The following is a 25,611-nucleotide window of genomic DNA, read 5'->3' on the forward strand; positions in this document are numbered from 1 at the left end:
TGACAGGAAAGCAAAATATAGGGTGGTGTAATATTAGAATGCAGGTTATTAGAATAACAGTTGCTAGGAGAACTGCTAAATCACATTTAAGCCATGCCTTGGCAATCGTCAGTGAAGCTGTTTAGTCTGTAACACCACAGTTTTAACAGTAATATGCCCATCAAATAGTTGTTGGAGACATCTCTGAAATGTAGCAAAGTGATTGATGCAAGGGGAGGAAGCATCTTTTTGTGCCTTTTTTCACAACTCAATAAGCATAGAATTTATCACAAACTTGGATCCAAACATTTTCTACAGCTAGCAGAGTTGTTTTATTGGTGTTCTTCACAGTTACAGCACAGAAACAGATAGTTTAAGTCGGATAGCAGGGAGAAGGTTGAAGGGCATGACTGGTTTGATTTTATTTAGTAGTAAAAATTGAGATGTGAGATCACCCTATGTGTTTTTCTAATTTTAATATATTCCACCTAACCACATTATGAGATTCCCATTTATAGCACTAAGTCAGCTTGACTTTAGCTTTTGACTTTTTCATGCTACATTTTGTACGTTAAATTTGCAAGAGGAACAATACTTATCTTCCAGAAAATATGTTGTAATGAAGATAGAGTATATGTGGAATTAATATCTGACAGATGTTACTTTATATGGTAGAATTTTCAATCCACATAAATTAGCTGATACTCCCATTCCCACTTAATGCATTCTTTTCAAAGGTTCAGATCACAGCTGAAGTTTTTCGAAGCACAGTGCCAAGAATTTGGGAGAGCCTTAGTATTACTAATGTTCTACATCATTCCATACATGTTTAACTGATGAATGGGAGAAGATTTTCTTTTTTAAATTCTCCCATTGTTAAGATTGTGCTTTTGGGGCAGTGCATAAAGGAATACCTCTACAGTGTATTAGTATCTACTGTAATGTTAAAAATAATCTTCATAAGTTTAAGCCATATATTCCAGTGCTTCCATTTATAAGTGTTGAGCTATGCAAAACACTAATACTGGTAATTGTATTAAATATATCGGGACGGTTTCACATATCTTCCAGCTATGTAATAAATGTTTGCAGTCCAGAATGATATAGAGGAGATTTTAGCTATCATAATTTTGTAAAGTCCATCTGAATGTTAGGAATGAACAATAACTCATTTGTTACGAAAGTGCAGTGTTTATTTAATGGACTGTTAATATCTCTTATTGGAAAGTTATTGCTATGCTCACTTAAAAGATGTGAATTATGTAGCACATTACACGAGCAGTGATTTTTAGTAAGAATTATGCTTATTGTATTATTAGATACAGGACAATGTGAGTCGTCACGTATAAAATGTTAGATGCTGAGACATATTAAGAGAATAAACTGACACCATTAAACCTAAGGAAATGTTTCTGATACACTGATTTGCAACAAATATACAGCAATGTGAAATTTAAAGTATGGTATCTTTTTGGTGTGGTGTTGCATCAATTAAGTGCTTTCCTAGGAAGTCATATTCTTAAGATAACAATTCTGATAATGGGAACTCATTTTGTTCTACATTTTAACTTTTCATACATTTATTATTTTCAAAACCATAATTCCAAACACTGGGCGCGATTCTCCGAAATGGAGACAAAGTCCCGACGCCGGAGTGAAAACTGGAGTGTTTCACTCCGGCGTCGGAGCCCACTTCCAGCCCCCTATTCTTCCACCCCCGGAGGGATAGGAGCGGCGTCACGTATTTTACGCGCGCTGGACCGTGGCACCGCGTAAATGACGCGGCCTGCGTCGCGTAAATGAAGTCACCCGCGCATGCGCGGTTGCAGTCCTCCCCGAGGCCGCCCCGCAAGAAGATGGCGGATGGATCTTACGGGGCGGCGGAGGAAAGGAGGTCCTGCTTTAGAGAGGTCGGCCCGCCGATCGGTGGGTCCCGATCGTGGGCCAGACCCCATCTGAGGCCGCCCTCACCCCCGTGCAGGATTCTCGCTGCGCTGGTTTGGGGGGGGGGGGGGGTGGGAGAATTGTGTGCGGGTGCCGGGGCGGCGTGGCAGGACTCTCGTGGCGCCCCGGCGATTCTCCCACCCGGCGGGGGGGGGGGGGGGGGGGGGGAGAATTCCGCCCACTGTTTTTCTGTTTAGGGAGAGTTCAAGGGGTGTCTTGTGGCGCAGTAGGGAGCGTCCCTATCTTTGAGCAGGAAAGTCTGGGTTCAAGACACACTCTTGGGACTTGATGGCCATGGAAGGTGTTCATAATCTGGCCACACAGTTCGATTTTAAACCTGCAAATCTTGCCAAAAAGCCTATGGCAAGCAATAAGAGAGACAGTCTCCTGGTCAGCCAAACAACAATGGCACACCACTGCAATACCGTGTCAAACATAACCACATGTGGAATACCATGATCACTAACACCCTCTTGGGGCATGATACTTCAAAAGAGCCCAAAATGGTGGCAAAAGTGATTTTTCAACAAATATTTGAAATTATTTGATCATTTCTTTTTCACAATTATTTTCATATATCCACGTCTGTTGAAAGTCTGCGGACCTCCTAAAAGGGCACCCAGGGGTTCAGTATAGTGAACAGCACATACATGGCTATTTCACACCATCACAATATTGAGGACTTTTTAGTAGGTATCCAAGGCAGTTACCTGAAACTGGCATTGTTTCCCCAACTTGCCAAAGCGGTGGGCCAAACTGGTTTGTGAATGACTACATGACCAATGGACGACACATGCTATGTTTGTCAGTTTCTTTAGAAGTTCAACAGGTAGGCCAGTGATTCTGAAAGGACTGCTGGAAGCTGCCACCCAAAGGCAATATTGTTAATATTAATATTTTAAATAACTTATTTGGAGTCAGACTCAAAGATTACCTGAGGCAAAGAATCTCCAAAGAAAAATGTATACTCTTTGGAGGAGAAATGAGGATTTAAAGGAAAAACAAGTTCCAATTAACTATCATTATTCCGAGTTTTTTTAAGTGTTCAAAACCGGGAGCTCTTAAGTATTTTGACACTATTTCACTATTCAAAAGGTCTAGTTTTGAGCTAAGTGTACGCAATTTAGTGTTAAATTGAAGAATATATCTTTAGATTTTTGCTGGAAGATTGTTGTCTTGTTCCTTACGTAACATGTAGCAGCTCCTAACTTGTTTGTGAAAATGTGTTAGGGAGCATACTTTTGTACCAGATTTGTGCAGGAATTCAGATCATCCTCTGCTCCAGTTTGAGCGTTACAACCAGGTTTAGTTTTACAGATCTTATTAAACAAACAAAATGAGAATTACTTGATATGGAAAACTATGGTACAGCTCCAGTTCAATCCAAGAGAACCGAATGATCTTCAAATTTCTAATCCTTACAGGGTGAGAGTATTCAAGATTTTAGCATGCAGCACAATTAATGTCTGCAGCTGTAGTTCTTGCAGTATATCTCATTTACTACCTTTTTAATGATCTTCAGTTGATTTTCTTTCTTTCCATTATTTGTCCCTGCATCTTTAACTTTTCCAAGCCTAATATAGAACTGAGATATGTAGTCAAATCAGATACATCTTCACTCTATCTCTTTGATCAGACTTGGCTCATTGACAACACTGATTAGACACAAGAAGGTTGTGTGAGTGCAAGTCCCACTCCAGTAATATGAGCACAAGATCTTAGCTGACACTCCATGACACTGATGAAATTGTTCCACTGCTGAAGGCGCTGTATTTCAGATATGATGTTAAACCAAAGTCCCACCTGCCCCCACAGATGGACATAAAATATCCCACAACTGATTTTGAAGAGTGTTCTTCTTGGTGTCCTGGACAAACTTTATCCTTTAACCACCAGTACTAAGGCATCTTCTCATTGTCTCAATGTTGTTTGGAACATAGTAGCTAATTTGTACACAACATTTTCCATGCATCAGATGTAATTCATAAGACATCTCCAAGGTTGTGAAAGGTTTTTTTTTCCTTTTTACCAACAATTCCTACTTATTAAATACCCATTTACAATGACCTGCATTTGTGAATGGGAAAAAAGCTGATAGAATCATTTCATGCAGCGATACACACTGTCATGTTATTACACTAAAATGAACCTCCACCAAGATTTGGCATAAATCTTGTCTCAGTCTGGTATAATACCCATTTGATCAGCACAAGTGCACTGAATATCCTCTCAGATTTGTTTTGCAGACTGCACTTTCCATTTTCCTGAAAATCGGTGTCACTGCATACAGGCACTTGCATCTTAAGAGGAAATGGAAGGTCCATTATGTACGGTGACTATAACCACACTTAACGAAAGTTATTATACCGAAGAACCTAATGACAAGGCTGTAATAAGGTTATTTTGGCTAATGCAATGGTTTTGAATTTTATCTATTCATGGGATTAAGAGTAGCAAACCCGGGATAGCATACTCTATTGACCAGCATTGCTCAGAAATAATGGACTGCAGTAACTTAGGAAACCTAATAAATCAATTGACTCTAAAACAAAATCATAAAAACCTAAACTAATGACAAAAGTCGGACATATTACCTTACTCTACAGAACATTGACTCCTCTGCATTTTCTGAAATTAGTACCAAACTGACAGCTAATCATGACCCAATTTGTGGCTCAAATACCAAGAAAAATTCAAGTGTGGCTGACTTATTCTATGCCCGAATTTCCTTTATCATTTATGCTGATTTAGTGAAACCACCAACCAAATCTCATGCTGTCATTAAAATAGTTCTGTTTCAACATAGAATACAAATTTTCTGTATTTATGCTAGTCAGAACAGGCTCAAATTTGTGCCCAAAATCAAGGCCATTCAGTTTTGGAAGCTTTCTGGCTACCATATTGCATTAATTTCTGTCTCTTTTTAAAAAAATAAAAACTCCTTTCATTTGGAGACCTGCATTAAGGTTCACCATAACGTTCTAAATTTCAGATTTTTAGGCACTCCACGCACCAATTTCATAACGGAATATTCACTTGCAATAGCCTTTCAGTTAGATTTAACACTTCACTATAATTTTACCCCACTCCATATTATCCCCCTAGAGAATGTAACGGTGGTACCTATCATTTGAGGATAGGACACATCGTCTGTGTGCCCAGGAACTGCTATTTACCATGGAAGCCATTGGCTATCTCAGGAATACTTTTCGATGATCTTGAGCAATATGCTGCAAGCTGTGGGTTGTCACAGTAAAGACCATCAAGTCCCTAAATATTTCAGGTTTCATCTAAGCAAACTTTTGCCACATGAATCAGGAAACTGCACGTGACATTCTCAATATCTTATTCCCCAGGGCTATTGAGTTTATTAAATATGGCACATTCCTGGTAGAACAAAGAGAGAGCCATACATCTTTACAGGTTCACTGGCTTCCACAGAGGGGATGGGGGGTAGGGGGAGGGTAATCAATGGGATATACATCACTCAAATCTGAATGAGAACCTTGTAATTTACTTTAATCAAAACGGTTTTCATTCACGTAATTGCAGATTATGTAACATCTGGGAGTCAATTTTTCACATGAACAACCAGCAGATGGAGAACTGCCATGATACATTCAATGTCTGCTACTCTGCCATTGCCTGCTTATTCAAGCAGAAAATGTCAGATAGATATTGGTGCTAAGACATACCCTTAATGCCATGGCTAATGACAGCATTCTGGGACTGCATGATACAGCAGAGGAGTGAAATTGCCCATTTTGGCAGGGAGAATAATAAAACAAACTGTTGCAATTCCTCTATACATGGAGTGAACGGTTCAGAAAGACAGCTAACCACCACCTTCAGGGCAATTAGGGGTGGGCAGTAAATGCTGGCCAAGTCAGCGGTGCTCACAATCCATGAATGAATAAAAAAAACCTAAATGGTGAGAGATTGCAGAGCTCAGATACAGACGGACCTTGATGTCCTGGTGCATGAATCGCAAAAGGTTAGTGTGCAGGTACACGTAATTAGGAAGGCTAATGGAATGTTATTGTTTATTGCGAGGGGAATTAAATACAATCGTAGAGAGGTTATACTTAGTTATACAGGGCATTGGTGAGACTTCATCTAGAGCACTATACAATATTGGTCTTCTTACTTAAGGAAGGGTGTAAATGAGTCGGAAGAATTTCAGAGAAGGTTTACCGGACTAATACCTAGAATAGGAGGGTTGTCGTATGAGGAAATGTTGGAGTGGTAAGGCATATATCCTCTGGAGTTCAGAAGAATGAGTGGCACTTGATTGGAACATATAAGATCCTAATAAGAGGGTGAATGTGAAATGCATGTTTCTCTTGTGGGAGAATCTGGAATTAGGGGGTCACTATTTAAAAATAAGGGGTCGCCTTATTTTTGAGATGAGGAGAAATGAGGGTCGTGAGTCTTTGGAACTCTCTTCCACAAAAAGCAATGGAAGCAGTCGTTGAATATTTTTAAGACAGAGCTAGATAAATTGTTGATTAACATTTCCTCCCCTTGTGATTGGAGGTATGTGGGAATGTGGAGTTAAGATTACAGTCAGGTCAGCCATGATCTTATTGAATGATGGAACAGGTTCAAGGGCCGAGTGTCTTACTCCCGCTCCTAATTTGTGATTTGTATGTATGCAATCATGCTCATGCAGCCAGCAGGTAGTTGATAGGATCCTCTGAGTTTTCAGTTACTGCGTCAGGTATCTGGACAGATTGGGAGAATGCTGCAATACTCAGTAGAATGACTGGCGAAGATAGTCTTGGTTTGCTGTACCCCGCACACCTCTTTGAAGTCCAATTCAGGAAATGGCAGAGTCCATTTAGCCAGAAGATCCCAAGCTTGTGTTTGGATTCGTTATGAATAAGAGGACAGGACTGTCAGAGAGCATCTAGTGTTGGTGGTATTCACTGACTGCCCTAAGGACTAAACCTATTGCTTGCGTTTGTCTAATGGGGCTGAATGAATGAAGGAGAATTATTTTGACTTGAGGTATTCCTGGAGGTTTGACCTTCTGATTTCACCTCTAACTTTTATTTACCTAGAGTATGGTGATACCTATGGTGGTGAGGAATAAAGGGAGAGCATGGTGAGCGCCTTGCCTTCTCTGCTCTGGTAAGATTGTTGAATTTCACCTGAAAATCCTGCACCACCCTGGAGGTCATGGCAGTAACAAGTGCCTTTGCCTCCGTTCTTCATTCTTCTACATTCGCTCTGATCAGTTGGTGGTATTCTTGCCACTTAGTCACCCTTATGTTCAAATCCTGCTCCAGCACTTGAGCACAGCAATCTAGTGTGGCACTGAAGGAGTGCTGCACTTTGGATATGCTGTCTTACAGATGTAATGTTCAACCAACACTATTTCAGAGAAGAGCAGGGGAGTTATTCCCAATGTCTTGGCCAATATTTATCCCTCAATCAACTTTGGAAAAAAACCTCAAATTATTTGCCTATTATTACATTACTATTTGGGGGGGGGGGGGGGGGGGGGGAGAGAATGTGTGGAGATGTTGTAGTGGTAATGTCACTGGGCTAGTAATCCAGTGGCCCAGCCTAATGCTGAGGTGAAAGGGGTCCAGATCCCACCACAGCAGCTGGTGGAATTTAAATTCAATTAATACATCTGGAATATAAAATTAGTCTCAGTAATGGTAACTATGAAACTATCATCAATGGTTGTTTAAAAACCCATCTGGTCCATTAATGTCCTTTAGGGAAGGAAATCTGCCATCCTTACTTGGTCTGGCCTATATAGGACTCCAGAACAAGTAATGTGGTTAATTCTTAACTGTCTTCTGCAATGACTTAGGAAGTTACTGAATTCGAGGCCAACTAAGGATGGATAACAAATTCTGGCTTTGCCAGAAATGTCCACACCCCATGAAAGAATAAAAAAGGAACTTTTTGTGCACAAGTTGGCTGTTGTTACAATAGCAACTGCACTCTAGTAAGCTCCTATTTGGCTGTTAAGTACTTTGGAACGTCCAGTGATTGTGAAAGGTGCTTTAGAAAGGCAGGTCTTTCTTTTTCAGTTGCCTGCATATTCCAGTTTTGCCTGAGAGAGAGTCCACCTGCCCTATATTTTGTTAAGGAGGGCCTGAAGGTTACCATCACCAAAATTATAGGCCTTCTTCCAACTAATTTTGGTGTCAATTTCATTGGCAATCTGTGAGGGGGGGAAATGCTGTTGAGTCACTGGAAACTTTTGGAAAATGGTATTTGAAATTGGAGGACTAGCTGATATATGTATACATTTGTAACAATTGCTAGATGCTTAAAGAAATAAAGCAAAGTGTAAAATAAACATTGTGACACTACCATTCTATACAAAGTAGAGATCATGTTTACATAGCTCCCAAAGCTGAAATTACATTTAAACATAAAGCTTTTCAGAGGTTTGGGAGTTCTTAAAAACTGCACCCATCCCTCCAAATTCTTTGGGGTCTTGTTGCTTCCGATTAAGTTAAACCTGTTAAAATAGTGTTCAGACATAAATGATATTAAATAGAAATGCTGGTGTAAATGGCAAGATTAGAATAAAAACAGTTATAAATTAGATATACTTGCTGGTTAGACTTCTTGCCAAAAAAGCTTACTTACAAAATGTAATCATTGGGATTTTCAGAATGGAATTGTACAGCATGATTAATCATATATTAACAAAAATATTTTACTGATGATGCTGTTATCTTTGAGAAATGAAAACAGAGATTAGATAAAAGTAATTTCAAACTTAAAATTTGATAAATGAGAAATGAATATATTTACCAGCAGATCGTTTTGGAAGACATTTGATTGCCTATTGAATTGATAAGATTCCTTAACAAATTAGTTCACTTTACTTCAACAGAATGCCCAGATGGACTGCTTTGTAACAATACAATTCCAAATCACTACAAACGCTACTCCCACTCGCTACTTGCTGAAAAAAGAGCATTGGGCCAGAGCGATGTTCAATCAACATTTCCCAGCAGTTCAGTGAGAGGTGCCCTTGCAGTTTCACCGGATTTTAACAATAATGACCAATCCTTGTTGAATAGTCAGGCTTCCAAGATTGAAGAACATCTGACAAACAAAAATCAAAATGCTCTACTACTGCTAAAATCACCTGCCATCAAAGCTACAAAGAAAAGCTCAAGCAAATTCAAAGCTGCAAAAGCAACAAAAGGAGTGACTTCCCTTTCCGAAAAAGTTTCAACGGATGATGTGTCACCTAGTAACCTACCCAGAAAATTACATCATTCAGCACCACAGTTAACAGTTGCAATAGAACCTGGGATTAACATTGACAGATTTTATAATGTGACAAAAGTTAATAGCACAATAGTAGAGCTGCAAAGTTATTCAGATGATGAATCTGCTTTTGTCCTTGCTTCAAATGCCAACAATAACCAGGATGATATTAGTTACTCTCCCATTTGTAGTGGCGACATTCCAGATCAAAAGATGTTATCTTTTACAAGGAGAAGATTGTTTCATGGTCAAACTATTAATCATAATTGTAAACTGGAAGATGACACATTTTCTGACTCTGGGGACCTTAAAAACCATGGGCAGGAATTGTTTCATAAATCTAGTGGATTTAAGGACACGGTCACAACTGACATAGAGACTATTGCTATTGATCCAGATTCCAGTCTATTAACTGACAGTGTCAATATTATAACTAAAAATAGAAAAGGTATTGCAACCCAACCACAACAGGCACAGGCTGTATTGTCAGCAATTAACTGGAATCCATTGGATAATGAGAATGTTGAACAGGGTAATAATTGGTCACAATCTAATTTAACTGAATCAAACTTGATTAAATTGGAACCAGTACACTCCCGTTCTGATCATTTACTAGAGCCCCTACAAATTAAACAGGAGCCCCTACAAATTAAACAGGAACCAATCAAATCATTGCAGCTTATTCAAAATGTTATAGTGCAAAAACCTTGTGACTGCCAAACAAGAGAAGAAGAGAGATGCAATTCTAGTTGTCCCATAAAGACATCAGTACCTCAGCGCCCACCAGTTTTGCCTTCGTTCAGCATTGTGAAACAGGGCAGCTCTCATCCTGAAACTCTACACAGCTTTGGAGTTCAAAAAAGTGGAACAAAGCCTTTGGAAATGGCATCACCAGGCTTGTTGGAAAGGGGTCCTATAAAAATTCCGAAGAGGAGTGCTATAAATAAAGAATTAAAGCAAACTGATATTGGAGTTTTTTTTGGACTTCAGCCAAAAATCAAGGAAGAGCAAGAATGCCCAACAAATATACCTCAAGGAAAAGCAAAGGAATTGATTTCAGAGGTTTCATACAATGAAAGAAGACAAAAACAAAGGAAGAGGAAAATAGAAGGCTCTATAGGTGATGAACCTTGCATAGGCACTGTAGATAAACTTCAAACAGAGCTTGCTGATGGACAACCATCAAGAACAAAAAGGCAAAGAAGCGCATATCAAAAAAATAAGCAATGCCCCTTTTACAAGAAGATTCCAGGTAAACCATCATTTTATGAAAATTACTTTGCTCACAACCAGTTTATTTTCTTTGGACAGTGACCAGGAGTCAAATTATAAGCAACTATGTCATGGTATATTTGTGTAAAGTAGAAGAATGTAATTTTATATGTGTATTGCTTTCTATAATCAGAACCTACTTATGTTCTAATTTTTACGAGCATTCCAGAGAATCTAAAGTTTACAATAGTTCTTAATTCTAATACTGATGAGCCATCCTTCTCACATCTCCAGTGATAACACGCAAGCAACAAATAGTAGGAGTAACGTTTCAGATATAAATGAAATCCAATGCTGGTTAACTGTTAGTCCATTAGACAAGATGAAGCAGATGTAAATTGTAAAAGTTGGTTAAGGAGATTCGCATGTTGATGTCCTTATTAAATTGTAATTTGTTGATTAAATGCATAGAAATTTCAGTACTGAAACCAGCATTCTGTCTAACTAATCCATGTCTGTCTTCCCTTCTTGCAAGCAAATAGTCCAAATCTTGTTTCCATTCCATTTTACTATTCATTTCCCATCCACTCAGTCAATCTAATCTTCAGTATTAAAACACTTGCATGAATGTCACAGATCCTCAGCTAAGAGAAAATAAGTTTTCTCTTAATTTCTTGCAGTTCATCTTGTATCTATGGCCCTTGTTCTAGACCAGGGGTGGGCAAACTTTTCCGTGCAAGGGCCGCATTCAGAAATTCACAATTCACAAAGGGCCGCATAGTATATTAAGTAAAATAATTACTTCACCCGGTTATGATTGTGGGCGCCTCATATAGAACATGGAACAGTACAGCACAGAACAGGCCCTTCGGCCCTCGACGTTGTGCCAAGCAATGATCACCCTACTCAAGTCAACTTATCCACCTATACCTGTAAGTAACCCAACAGCCCCCCACCCATTAACCTTTTAAAAAAAAATTTAAAAAAAAAAAATGTAAAAAAAAAAAATTTTTTTTTTTTTTTTAATGACTTGGTGGGCCGCAGAAATACCTTTGGCGGGCCGCAGTTTGCCCACCCCTGTTCTAGACCCACTCAATCAATCCCAGCAAAGGGTCTGCTTCTGTATAACAAGCCTTGTCCTTATCATCCCATAATTTTCATTCTAATGAAAAAAGCTTCACATTTTCAAATTTTTGTCTGCATTTATAATCCTGAGACAAAACTGTGTTGTCCTTGAGCTTTTAATGAAGGCCAACATTCACTGCATCCTCCACCTCACCTTCCTCAGTCTGAACTCTGGGAGGGGTGGGTATAAAAGCACAAGAATGTGCTTTTCTGGTTAATGCAAACTTGTTGCACGTATTGGCCACAAACCTGGAAAATGTATTATTTATGATAACATAAGGAATCATCGAATTTACAGAGCAGAAGGAGGCCATTGAGTCTACAGTAGTCCTTTTTGTAAAGAGCACTCTACTTAATCCCAGGCCAAAAGTGTAATCAAAATATAGATTTTAATAAGCATCTTGAAGGAACGGCAAGAAGTTTAGAGGATGAACACACAATCACACTAATGTCAGGGTGATGGGATTTGGTGTGATTTAAGATGCAGGCACCTCCAAAATAAATCTTTGCTGTGTCAGAACTCTCTTCGGGTCATGACTGATTCTTTTTGAAAAGTTTGAAAAATACTGAATATTTGTATTGTACAACAGCAAACAATCTGCCTCACAACTGATCTTCTTTCAGGATCTAATTTCACAGTAGATGCCTTCCAATATGGTGTTATTGAGGGTTGTTCTGCCTACTTCCTTACTCACTTTCATTCAGATCATTATGGAGGCCTTACCAAGAATTTCAAATGTCCTATTTACTGCAGCACGGTAAGTCTGTACGAGTATGTTTAAACAAATTGATGAAATGCAACCAATAGAATCCTAGGAGTGATAATGTCTCGGATATGTTCTTTACACAAACACAATTTTTTATCTCCAACCTGGGTCTGGCCTTGAATAATTTAGTTTTGGAACACAAATTTTTATCTCCACCCTGGGTCTAGCCTTGATTATTATAGTTACAGCTACACCCAATGTTTTAGCATGTAATGTATATGTGTATTCCTGTGTACTTTAACCTTTTGTGCAATTATTGATAAAATGGTAAATTGAAGAGCAAAGTGTTTTGTTTGATCATTGAATGCTTTTACATCCCTGCTTACTAAATTATGTAGATGTTCAGTAAATATAACCGATAGATGTACTTCACTTGGAAGTGAGCCTATGCCAAGTGTTTAAACCATATGCACGAACTTTAATGGAAAACAATGGGCTGGATTCTTCAGCCACGCCCGCTGCAAGATCGCCATGGACAAGATGCGGAGCATGTAAAGGTCCATTGACCTTGGACAGGAATTTCCATTCGGCAGGCGGATGGGCGCAGCCGAAGAATCCCGATTAAATGTCACTGTAGTTCGTACCTGTGGCAAGTCAGCATTTTCTATTTGATAATTGTAGTCAAACAAAAGTAAAATTCTAAGATGCTACAATTTGCATCTGAAATAAAAAAACAAAATGCTGGAAATACTCTGCATCTGTGGAAAGCAAAACAGAATTATTGTTTCAGGTCCAAGACCTGACCTGCAAAATATATCTAGTATTTTCTGTTTTTATTACTGTATTGTAAACATTTTGTAAAGGCAGTATTTAAGTTATTTCTAGTGCTACTAATTACAAATTACACTGAGCTATATAAAAAAAAAAATCCGATGAACATTGAAGACTAGTTTGTATTCCTATTGAGAATTTAAGTTGAAGTTGTTTATAGCTGGTCATATTTCTATAGTATCACTACCTCAGATTTAAAATTTGAATGGTTAATGTTACTTCATTTAAAAAAATATATATATCCATCTTTCCTTCTATCCTTCTATCCTGGGAAGGAGTTGCTGCTTATAGCACTGTTTCCAAAATCAATTTGGACTTGGGAGCAAGTAATTTAATATTAAATTTAGCAGATGCTAACTTGGCGATCTAATAATAATCTTTATTGTCACATGTAGGCTTACATCTAGGTGACAAAGGAAAGATGCAGCATAAGGTTTACAAGAACAGTATCAGAACTGAGGTTACAGCTTTTGGGAAAGATTGAACGGAAGAAGACTTGAGGTCACCTGAGATCTTTTATGTAAGGGTTGGTCAGGTAGATGTGAAAAGAATCTTTCCACTTGTGAGAGAATCCAATACCAGAGGCAAGATAGATATTAATAAATCCAATGGGGGCCGGGGTGGGGGAAGATATCTTTTCACTGAGGAACATAGCTTGAATGCTTTCAAAAAGAAACCTAGACCGGTACGTGAGAAACGGGGTGAAGGATATGCTCACAGACTGAGATTAGGTAACTGAAATGGAGGAGACTCGCTCAGGTGAACTATAAACCAGCACAGACTTGATGGACCAAATTGCCTATCTAGCTGTATATTCTCATAATTTTATGTTTTTGACTTAGTACTATTAATTGTGACTCATTCTGAGCCCATTCTGATCTTGTTGCTGTCCAAGGACAAAAACTACTTTTGTACATTCCAAAAATCTTTCTTTTGGAAAGTTTGACATTTATTAGGCAAGAGTATTCAAAATATGACTTGTTACAGACTGTTCATTAAGACTAAAGCTTTCCTTGGAAACCTCATTCATCCTGGCCACAAAGATTAGGCATGGAACCTATCCCCAATGGACATGTAAATAGTAGGGTTGAGGACACACTGCCAGTTCTTAAACTTTTGACCCCCAACCCCGATATGTGGTGATTTGCTCAACTAATTAAGTGTAGTTGCTGGACGGCTGTACTATGAACATATGACCATAATAGACAGGCCACTTGATCGGTTACTAAAAATAATTTTTTATGTGTAAATTTCAGATAACTGGCAATTTGGTGATATCTAAGCTGAAAGTGCAGGCTCAGTATGTCACCAGTCTACCCATGAATTCGGAATGTGTGGTGGATGGAGTTAAGGTGGTGCTTTTGGATGCAAACCAGTAAGTATCTTGTGTTCCATCGCAATGTACTGATATTATCACCGCAATCTCTCTTTAGTGTGGTCACCCTCTCAACTTACTGTCTACTGGCCCTACAATCGGCTGTTACATTTCTGCATTGCACAATCTTTGTCTCAGGGTTTTGTACTCCCAAGTCCAACCTTTTTTTCATCCCCAACATTCTCACAATGTAATTCCATCTTTTGAACCTTTAATTCCATGAGAGATTCCTGTTGGTTCCATATCCTTTGCCCTCTGCAAAATCAAAAATTGTTTGAAGCATAAAAGCCTGGGATTGTGTGGTCTTTATTGCTATCCTTCTTGGCACCCAATATATTGGGATTAAACCTTTCATCTTCATATCTCTCCAGAGACTTACGACTGGTCTAGTCTTAAATTATGTCCCCAAACCACAATTTTTCCAACTCCACCATTAGTATTAGTTATTTCCCCCTTTGCCAGCCATTAGTGATAAGATTTCAGTCAACTCTCTCTGGAACTTATTCCCTAAACTTCTCAGTCTGTCATTTCTGGCATTTTTAAAAAAAGTTTTACCAAACCCAATCTTTTGGCATTAATGATTTCTGTCTATAATAATCAGCTCTAATTGGGTTTTCTACAACTAAGCTGACAACAACTGGCTTTAAACAGACAAGATATTTCTCAGTGTTTGTTTCAATGATGTACAAACTTTTAATTGTTTTGCAGTCAAAAGTTATGATAAGAAACAACTGTGTAGCTGCAGAGAATTAACAATTATCCTTCATTTTTGTTATAAAAGGAAAAGTGGCACTGAACCACCAAGGCGATATTAGGTCACATGACCAAATGTTTGATTTGGAGAGGTGTATCAAGGAAATCCCAGAGTTTAGGGCCTAGGTAACTGAAAACATGACCAGCAGTGGTGAAGCAGTTAAAATTGGGAATGCATAAAAGACCAGAATTAGGTGAGCACGGATATTTCTTGAGGATTGTAGGGCAGGAATAAGTTAGAGCTCGGGAGGGTGAAGCCAAGGAGGGATTTGAAAAAAAGGGTTCGGTCACAGAAGGCAGAGGGTAACAGTAGAAGGGTGTTTTGCTGTATGGAAGGTTGTGACTAGTGGTGTTCCACGGGGATCGATGCTGGGGGTCTCTTGTTTGAAATATAAAGGATTTAGAGTATGATGTAGCTGGTTTGATTTGTAAGTTTGCGGGTTACACCAAGGTTGGTGGAGTGGCAGATAGTTTTGAGAATTGTCAGAGGATACAGCAGGACATAGGTTGGAGACTTGGGCAGAGAAATGTCAAATGAAGTTTAATCCAGATGAATGTGAGGTAATGCATTCTGGTAGGTCTAACATAGAAGGGAAATATACCAATGGCAAAGCTCTTGGAAATATCAGTCAAAGATTTGGGCGTGGAAGTCCACAGATCTTTGAAAGTGGCAACACAAGTGGACAAGGTAGTCAAAAAAGCATATGGGATGCTTGCCTTCAATTAGACGGGGTATCGTGTAAAAACTGGCAAGTCATGCTACAGTTGTAGAGAACCTTGGTACGGTCGCACTTGGGAGTATTGCGCACAATTCTGGTCGCCACACTACCAGAAGGATATGGAAGCTTTGGAGAGGATGCAGAGGTGGTTTACCAGGATGTTGCCTGGCCTGGAGGGTGTTAGCTATGCGGAGAGGCTGAATAGACTGACTGTTTTCATTAGAACTTCGGAGATTGAGGGGTGACCTGATAGAAGTCTACAAGATTGAGGGGGGAAGTGCAGGCACTCTTTCCCAGGGTGGCGGGGTCAGTCACTAGGGGGCATAGGTTTAAGGTCCAGTGTGGCAATGTTTAGAGGAGATTGTGAGGCAGCTTTTTTTATACAGAGGGTGATGTGTGCCTGGAACGAGCTGCCAGGGGAGGTGTGGAAGCAGATACATTAATGGCATTCAAAAGGCATCTTGACAAACATGGATAGGATGGGTATTGAGTGATATGGCACTAGGAAGTGCTGAGGGTTTTTGTGAAGGTTGGTATCATGACTGGTACAGGCTTGGGAGGGCGGAAGGGCCTGTTCCTCTGCTGTATTGTTTTTTGTAGGTCAACAAACATGGGTTTGAGGTGAATGGGACTTTGTGTGAGTCAAGACAATGACAGCGGAGCTTTGGGTGATTCAAGTTTAGAGAGTAGAATGTGGGAGACCAGCCAGGCAAGTCTAGAATTAACAACGGCATGAATTATGTTTTCAGCTGCAAATGAGGCCGGTGTAGTCAGATGAGTTGTTTCAATGTCATGTAAAGTGCCTAAACACCAGTCGCTGCACCTTGTATTCCTACTTATGACTATTTATTTTTCTGATCTCCGTTCTGCTGCCTCAATATTCAAGTTACATATTTTGGCATATATAGGCCTGCACACTTTCTGATACAAGCTTGCTTACATGACCACTGTATTGAGGGTGTTCTGACTCCACCAGACTCTCTTAAGAAGACATGGAAAATGGTTAGTCTTGGTTAAAGTTAGATTTGTTCCTGAGGTAAAAGTAGTCATGCAATTGTTCTGCTTACTGTACGTTTTGTTCCACTTTACATGGTTTAAAGACATTCAGCAAATGTTTAATGCTGATTTATAAAGTAAAGCCTAAAATTTGTAACAATCTTAATTTATAGCATTTGGACACATTACTGTGTTAAACAATTTGACAAATACAGTTTCCACAGGACTCAGTTAATCCTAATCTCAATGTCCTTCCATCTCCCTCGGTCTATATTTCTAAAGTTGTTTTTCTGGCATAATCTATTTTTCCACCAAGATTTAATTTTCTTTTTTTAAGTTGTAATACATGCTTCAAATAACGCTTGAGTGAAAGGAAGTACTGGGTTAAACATGTGATGAGTTCCAGATATTTTATATATAGCTTCTTCTGAAGACTTGATATATCATATATCAGCCTTGATTCTGTGATAGCAGTTTTGCCTGTCAGTGTTGAGTTCACGTCCCGTTGTAGTATTTGAACATCTATCAAAACTGACACTGGCGCATCCATGGAGTATTGTATTTTTAGATGAGGTATCTTTCACTTTATGCGAAACCATGGTCTTATCTGTCTGCTAATGGGAATGTAAAAAGTCCCATATCACTATTCAGAGAAGGATAGAGGACTTTCAATTGTTCTGACCAACATTTGTCTTTCATCTGACACCACCGTAAATTGGTGTTACAATTCCTGTAGAATTTTAAACGCTGGATTACCATTTTCGTCCATGGCCAGAATTTGACGTTGCTTGGCAGGCGCATGCACGCCTACCCTAGTAGTGCGTGAAATTGTGTGATATTTAGGTTGGTGGGTAAGAGTTGGAGGTACTCCTGCTGGCAATCGAGCAGGAAAGTTGGGCCATAAAGGTTGAGCTTCTTCTGCTAGTTAGGGAGTCTAGGATTAGGAGTATCGTCTAAAAATTAGAGACAGACTTTGTTTTGGGGAGTGATGAGGAAAGGACAGTGAAGTTTTGAAACACTCGTCCACAAAAGGGTCAATTATTATTTTTGAATCTGAGTTTAGTGAATTTTTGTTACTTCCCTTTATGTATGTGCAGTTAGGTCACAAATCAGCCATAATTTTTTTTTGTATGGTGGGACAAACTCCAAGGCCCAATCCTGTTCCTAGATTTTCCCCTTACTATTGCTTTCATTGTCCGTGCTGTTGAAGATCTTGATGCTGGCAAGTGATGTTAAGTAAGCTTGATAGTAAAAGTTGCAAAGGTTTTCACTAATTACTTTGACGTTCAAATGTTTAATGAGCCTAAATTTGTTTTTTGCACTATAAAACTAGTACCTTCTATCCTAACTTTAATCACCTGTAAATATTCTGCAGCTGTCCAGGTGCTGTCCTGCTGCTGTTCCAGCTTCCAAATGGTAAAACGCTATTGCACACTGGTGATTTTCGAGCTAATACCTCCATGGAGCGCTACACTCATCTCATGGGGCAAAAAATTCATACTCTTTATCTGGATACCACGTAAGAGATATTTATTACATGACTAAAAGAATAGAATGTTTTTGTGAAAATATTTTAGTTTAAACCAGTGTTGTCCGATGCATTATGTCCTAGCTTGTGATCTCAGTATTTATATTTGGATTGCATATTTTAACCTAGTTTGGCAAGTTTAAAGCAGAGCATGTGAATGTTTTTGATCATTGTCATCTATGCTTTATTTCCTTGGTTACTGAAATGAAATGAAAATCGCTTATTGTCACGAGTAGGCTTCAATGAAGTTACTGTGAAAAGCCCCTAGTCGCCACAATCCGGCGCCTGTCCGGGGAGGCTGGTAGGGGAATCGAACCCTGCTGCTGGTCTGCTGTAAAAGCCAGCGATTTAGCCCAGTGAGCTACCAAGCTACTGCTTAATAGTTCTGTAAATTACCAATGTGCAACACAATAAACATTAGATTTCAGCATTATGGAAACACCAGCAGCATTGTATGGAGTGGGGTGCTGGGGTCAACTGCACCAATTGCCAATAATAACAAGCAGCTCCAACAGAGCAAGTGATGGCAATAGGCATGCAGCATCCAACCACATTATGGATGGAGAGCTAGCAGAACTGGAACATCTTGTTGTACAAGTCAATATTCTCAACAATAACAAGTCAAATACTGCTCATAACAGCTAAACAAAATCTTAAGAAACTGCACTAAGATTCGCTGTATCTGAGTTCATATTAGAATTCCAAACTTCGGTGAAAGAGTAAATGGACATGTGAAACGCGTTTACCCGAATTGTGTGCAAGGTGTTTTCTACTAACATTGTGATAAAATGGCGTTGCTGTAGTCACACAAGGCCTAGTCAGTGATTTTCAATTGGGAAAACTGGTTCAGCAAAATTCATGAGCTCTTGTAACAAAAAAGCAGAACACAATTGCATTTTCTTGAAATTCAGCCAATTTTGCGCTCTTTCCATTGGCCAATATGCAATATTTGTGAACTGTGAATATAATTTATTGATCTAGAACCACAAACTGCTTTCCACGCACCTGTTCCTAAAATAGCAGTAGTGAGAAAAGAGTTCAAGGATACTTTAATGGCGAACTGCTAATTAAGATATTTTGACATTCTTATGATTATGGAATTGGAATACTGCCTCCTGAGTGAAGTGCTGTCTGTTTTGGCAGATACTGCAGTCCAGAATACACCTTTCCTTCTCAGCAAGAAGCCATCCAGTTTGCTGCTAATGTTGCTTTTGAAACTGTAATGATGAATCCTAGGACGTTGATTGTCTGTGGTACTTATTCAATTGGAAAAGAGAAAGTTTTCCTTGGTAAGAATATCATGTAATGCAACAAGCATAACAAGCATTCAGTGTGTGTGTGTGTGTGATTCCTCTTCCCTCCCCCCAGTTAAACTGTTAAATTGTTTAGAAATGGGATTAATTGCAACTTCTAATGATCAATTAACGGTGAATATGCTTGCTAGCATCATATCCAAATGCCTGTTAGGTTTTGTGTGAAAAGGACTAGCTAAAATGATGTGACCATGTATTGGAGGAACTAAATGGGATAGCATGAAGGTAAGGCCTCCTGAGAGCTCTGTTCAGCATCTGTCTGAATATTCTTTAGTTCTGAATTTGAAAAATTGTAATTGTGCGTAGTATAAGATACTTCATGGCATGCCTGAGAAGGGGTTTTGTTTTTCAGTATTGGTAATTTTTGACTATTTGCACAGTAACAAGGTAACAATATGACAAATGGGCAGGCTGTCTTCTGAAGAAGGTTGGACAGGTTAGCTTTGTATCCACTGGTGTTTAGAAGAGTAAGAGGAGAGCCCTGATCAAAACCTGATCCTGAGGGGTATTGACAGGGTGGATGTGAAGAGGATGTTTGTTCTTGTCAGACAAACAATCTAGAACTAGGGGTCACTGTTTAAAACTAGGGGCTTAAGATGGATATGAGAAATCTGAGGGTCATGAGACTCTGGAACTCTTTCCCGAAGGGCTGTGAAAGCAGAATCTTTGAATATTTTGAAAGCAGAGCTAGATAGATACTTGATTAACAAGGACACGGAAAGTTATCGGGGGTAGGCAGGAATGTGGGGTTGAAGTTACAATCAGATCAGCCATGATATTGAATGATTGGAGCAGGCTCAAGGGGCCGATGGCCTACTCCTGCTCCTAATTTATATGCTTGAACCAATATGGGGGGGGGGAACAATATGGAGGGAAGATGGATAACCCTGCATGCATGAAATAAAATAATTTAGAAATAAGCTTCTAAGGGAAGAATTTATTATATCCAAAAGGCACGACGGCCAAAATTTTTAGTCTTTGCCATGTTGAACCTCTGCCTAAAACTACTTACAATACAGTTAAACTAAGAATACAAAGTAAGTTGTGCTGATCACTCTGCTGTGTTCGCCTGTATATTTTTCTCACCTAATGGAGATGCTTGTTCCTTGTTGGGGGAAAGTGGAACTAAGTGTGCTTTCTGGGTTAATGAGTGCTCAGAATCGAGGCAATCTCTATGGTAGATTTAGTAATCTTGATACTTGAACCATGATGGTCCAGGGTTTAGTTGCCATTTTAACCAGCCTTAAAAACCAAAGTAAACATGTCCGAGTTAAGTTTCTAGCTATCAAAGCTCTACCTGTAAATCAACTTGTTAGCACACTTTTAATATGCTGTGGCATGGCATTCAATTAGCTTGGACCCTGTGCACCTTTTTTATAATTTATATAAATGTAATTATAGTTCTCTTTGGATATTCAGAAGAGAAATGGGAAGGACAAATTAAAATACGATTTTCTAATTGTTTTCTCCAACTGTGCATTGTTCTTTTAAAGCTTTAGCTGAGGTACTTGGATGTAAAGTTTGTATTACTCGAAATAAACTGGAAATTCTACAATGTTTGGAATCGGAGCAAATGAACTCTATCATCACAATGGACTGGGAAAACTCTCAACTTCATTTACTGCCTATGATGCAAATTACTTTTAAGGTAAGTTATCTTGAACGCTTCCTTCTCTAAGGGATCTGGGCTTTACAGTTAATGTGTCATATGCGTCAGTTATAATCTATATAAATGTTGAATTAACTTAAAATCTAATTATTCTCTTTAAAGTTAGTGTAAACTTGAAGAAAGCATATTTCGAACCTATAGCCTAATTGGAACTTAACTTTGCAAGCATTGTTTGATAATGCTGACACCCTGCAATACTACAGACTAACTCTTAACTTCTATCGCCATTTGTAAACAAACAAATAAATACAGAGGGTGTTGCACATATTTTCCTTCTCCTACTCCACATCACCGAACTTGTGCTACTGTTTTATTTTTCCCCTGCTAAAACTCTTAGTCTCACATCAGGTCACTTGTGGCTGAATCTGTAGAAACTGTATGCCTTTCTTGAGGAGTAAATTCGATTAGTGGTATCTGTTATGTCTGTTTTTTTGTATTTTTAAGTCCCCTAAGGTAGTGTCACCTGTTGATGATCCTCCATAAAGTACCATTTATACATTGTCCCTTTTGGATCAACCCTTGAAACAAAAGGGAAAGCTACACATTTTAAAATGTATGATAACATCAGCCCCCTACTGTGTATATGTCAATGTACAGATAAAATAGAGGGCAAAATAAAATAATTGACCATTGGTACAAAAGGAGAATTACTACTTAAAGTTTCTTGGATTAAATTTCATGGAGCAAAGTTGTCGATACAAAGTGCTCCCATTTGGTTTCTCCTCAGCAATAGATTTTCACTATGTATTTGTTCGTGGTCACAAGTTATCACAGAATTTGGCGTCTTCCAGAATGTGTCCCAGGGAAACTAGTTCATGAGACCATTCTAATGTGACTTTTCCCAATGTTGTTACCAGTAGTATACTCTTCTGACAGAGTCAGACACTCATAATAATAAGCTCACCTGCTAGGCACTATAGTAGTTCTTTTGGTCCATTTTAAAGAGTAACTGAAATGCTTCCTGACAATAATAATGTTACGCACTTAGTTGGTCAACACTCGTAGCGGCTAAATCAACAAGATGCAATGCTTCTAGAATACTCATGTAATAAGGTTACTTATTCAGCCGAATTTTAGTTGGGGTGGGCAATATAACAACAAGTGTTCCCTGATCACCTTCGATTGGAAGGTACACTTACAGGTAGTTAGCCATTTGTTTGACCCTGGATGTCAATTGGCTTCAGTATTTCTGTTTGAGAGATGAAGACCATTTCAACCTGGAGGCCTTTCGTTCCTGGTCATAAATGTTTCTTATGTATTTCCTTTAATTCCCACGTAGCTTGGAATATATAGGCACATACGAGAAGTTACATTGGCAACTCTCCTGGCCTCATGAACAGTAATGCTTTAACTTCATTGGCATTGTCCAGATCAAATTCTATTATCCCATAGAAGGGACCACATCCAAGGTCGAAGGGTCAAATGTGTCTCTGAACCCACGACATTTCAGTTGACTGCCATATTATTGAAGTATTAATCTTTAGGACAGATCCTACTGTTAGTACCCAAGTTACTTCATCTCGTCTCATGATGGAGCTTATCAGTGCACTTTTATGTCTAGCATTTAAAAAAAAAAAAATCTAATTCTGCTTTGGTTCATAGAACATAGAACATAGAACAGTACAGCACAGAACAGGCCCTTCGGCCCTCAATGTTGTGCCGAGCCATGATCACCCTACTCAAACTCACGTATCCACCCTATACCCGTAACCCAACAACCCACCCCCCCCGCCTTAACCTTACTTTTATTAGGACACTACGGGCAATTTAGCATGGCCAATCCACCTAACCCGCACATCTTTGGACTGTGGGAGGAAACCGGAGGAAACCCACGCACACAGGGGGAGGACGTGCAGACTCCACACAGACAGTGACCCAGCCGGGAATCGAACCTGGGACCCTGGAGCTGTGAAGCATTTATGCTAACCACCATGCTACCCTGCTGCCCTCGTGTTATGGTTATTTGTGCTCCTTTTTATTTGTGCTCCATTTGCATTTGGAAGCAATGTTCAATTGGTGTTTTTTTTTCATACAAGTTAATTGGAAAGTCAATCTGGTTAATGGTTTTCACTTCTCAATCTAATTGGCTAATTAGTATATGGATCATAACAGTGGAAGTAATGGTTTGATGTCCCAAATATTGGTAGTGATTGAGCATCCAGTTGTGTGACAACCTTAAAGTAATCTAGTGCTTCCTCTTTGAAATTAAACCCATATTTGCTATATTGTTTTTTAAATTAAACATTGATGATTGAAATTCAAACATTTTTAATGTATCCTTAATGTTGCATCGGTCACAAACATGTCATTTTCTTGGATCAGTTCAGTTGCGTTAAAACCGATCCACCAAACTATTTGCAGATATTTAAAATTCCGTGAACTTATTTTTAAAATTTCAACTTTTCAATTTTTTTGACTTTGATTTGTATCAGCTTGGTGAGTATATTTTGCATCTAGTTAAAACAATTCTAATACCTCTGTGCTAATAACTCTGATGTTAGCCTGTTTCTGTTTTCTTTCAAACGCAAATTTTGAATGGATACAAAATGCTGCAGATGCTGGAGATCTGAAATAAAAGCAGAAAACGCTGGGGTGCTCAGCAGGTTTAGCAGCATCTGTGGAGAGAGAAACAGTGTTAAAGTTTCATATCTGTATGACTTCACAATTTTGAATGAATTCCATCTCAAATTTGAGAAACTGCATAAGTACAGGAGGCGGAATTCCCCCCCCCCAAACGCCGGGTGGGAGAATCGCCGGGGGGCTGAGCGAGTCCCGCCCCGGCACCCGCATGCGTTTCTCCCAAACCAGCGCGGCGAGATTCACGGCTGGCCGCTGGGAGAATCGCTGTTTGTAACGGGCAAGCGGCCTGCTGAACACGACAGGTTCCCGCCAGCGCCGTCCACACCTAGTCGCTGCCGGTGGGAACAGCACGGGAACGCTGGGGGGGTGGGGGGGGGGGGGGTGGCCTGTGAGGGGGGGGGGCGTTCTTGCACCAGGGAGGGCCTCAAAAGGGGTCTGGCCCTCGATCGGTGCCCACCAATCGGTGGGCCAGCCTCTCTGAAGGAGGACCTCCTTTCCTCCGCCGCCCCGCAAGATCCATCTGACAACTTGTGGGGAGGATTGCAACCGCGCATGCGTGGGTTGGCTCTGGCCAACCTGCGCATGCGTGGGTGACATCATATACGCCGGCCATGTCATTTACACGGCGCCAAGGCCCGACACGTGTAAATGACGCTGCACCGATCCTAGCCCCCGGGGGCGGGAGAATAGGGGGCTGGGAGCGGCCTCCGACGCCGGAGTGAAACTCCAGCATCGGGACTTAGTCTCCCGATGGGAGAATTGCGCCCGAGATCTTTTAGTTTAAATGGAGTACATGCCCTAAATGAAATGAAAAGAAAATCGCTTATTTTCACAAGTAGGCTTCAAATGAAGTTACTGTGAAAAGCCCCTAGTCACTACATTCCGGCGCCTTTTCGGGGAATTGAACTATGCTGCTGGCCTGCCTTGGTCTGCTTTCAAAGCCAGCGATTTAGCCCTGTGCAAAACCAGCCCCTTAAATAGTATTCAGTGGGCAATTTAAAATCTTGACTTTGTCATTTTATTTTAGATTTCAACAACTTTTTCTAAGTCGCATTGTATTCTAACATCTGTTAATATCCGTAGGAGCTTTTAAAAATAAAAGCACTTGTCACCGGCTCTGTTAGCAAAATATAAGGCACGATCTAACCAAAATAAAACTGTGCCATTCTGGGCGGGTTAAGCGCTGGGAATGCCCCCGCAGTTTATCAGTACTCTCTTGTTTTTGTGCCCCGGCAGGGATGCCCTGCCAAGGCCACATTTCTTGCACTGAGGAGCTCTGATGAGTGGAGCTCCTTGTGCAGGAAGGGATTGGGACGCCTGACGAAACCCCCTGATCCCCAACTCGCCTGTTGGAGGGTCCTCTGCCCCCCCCCCCCCCCCCTGAACACCACCACATACACCCCAGGTCTGAGCTGCAGTGTGGGCACTGCCAGCATGGCACCCTGTCAGTATTCCTGCCAAACTGGTGGTGCCACCAGGGTACCCTGGCACTGCCAGACTGACACCTGGTTGGCACTGCCTGGGTGCCCAGATTGCACTACCAAGCTGGAAGTGCCAAGCTGCCTGGGTGTCACCAGTGCCAGCCTGTCCAGAGGCCAACCACACGGGGGGCCTCTGATCACGTGGGAG

General features: G+C 40.0%; 1 protein-coding gene across 1 annotated transcript in view; it reads left to right on the forward strand.

The window, feature by feature from the left end:
• The window catches only part of dclre1a (DNA cross-link repair 1A (PSO2 homolog, S. cerevisiae)), a 45,771-nt gene that overhangs the window by 9,178 nt on the left and 10,982 nt on the right, over positions 1-25,611 (forward strand). The window contains exons 2-7 of the mRNA XM_038822043.1: positions 8,792-10,426; positions 12,136-12,269; positions 14,306-14,424; positions 18,268-18,411; positions 19,564-19,709; positions 21,227-21,381. Coding sequence (XP_038677971.1) covers positions 8,792-10,426; positions 12,136-12,269; positions 14,306-14,424; positions 18,268-18,411; positions 19,564-19,709; positions 21,227-21,381 — 2,333 coding nt within the window. The remainder of the gene's footprint in view (positions 1-8,791; positions 10,427-12,135; positions 12,270-14,305; positions 14,425-18,267; positions 18,412-19,563; positions 19,710-21,226; positions 21,382-25,611) is intronic.

The sequence above is a fragment of the Scyliorhinus canicula genome, chromosome 16, assembly GCF_902713615.1.
Source record: "Scyliorhinus canicula chromosome 16, sScyCan1.1, whole genome shotgun sequence".
Taxonomy (NCBI): domain Eukaryota; kingdom Metazoa; phylum Chordata; class Chondrichthyes; order Carcharhiniformes; family Scyliorhinidae; genus Scyliorhinus; species Scyliorhinus canicula.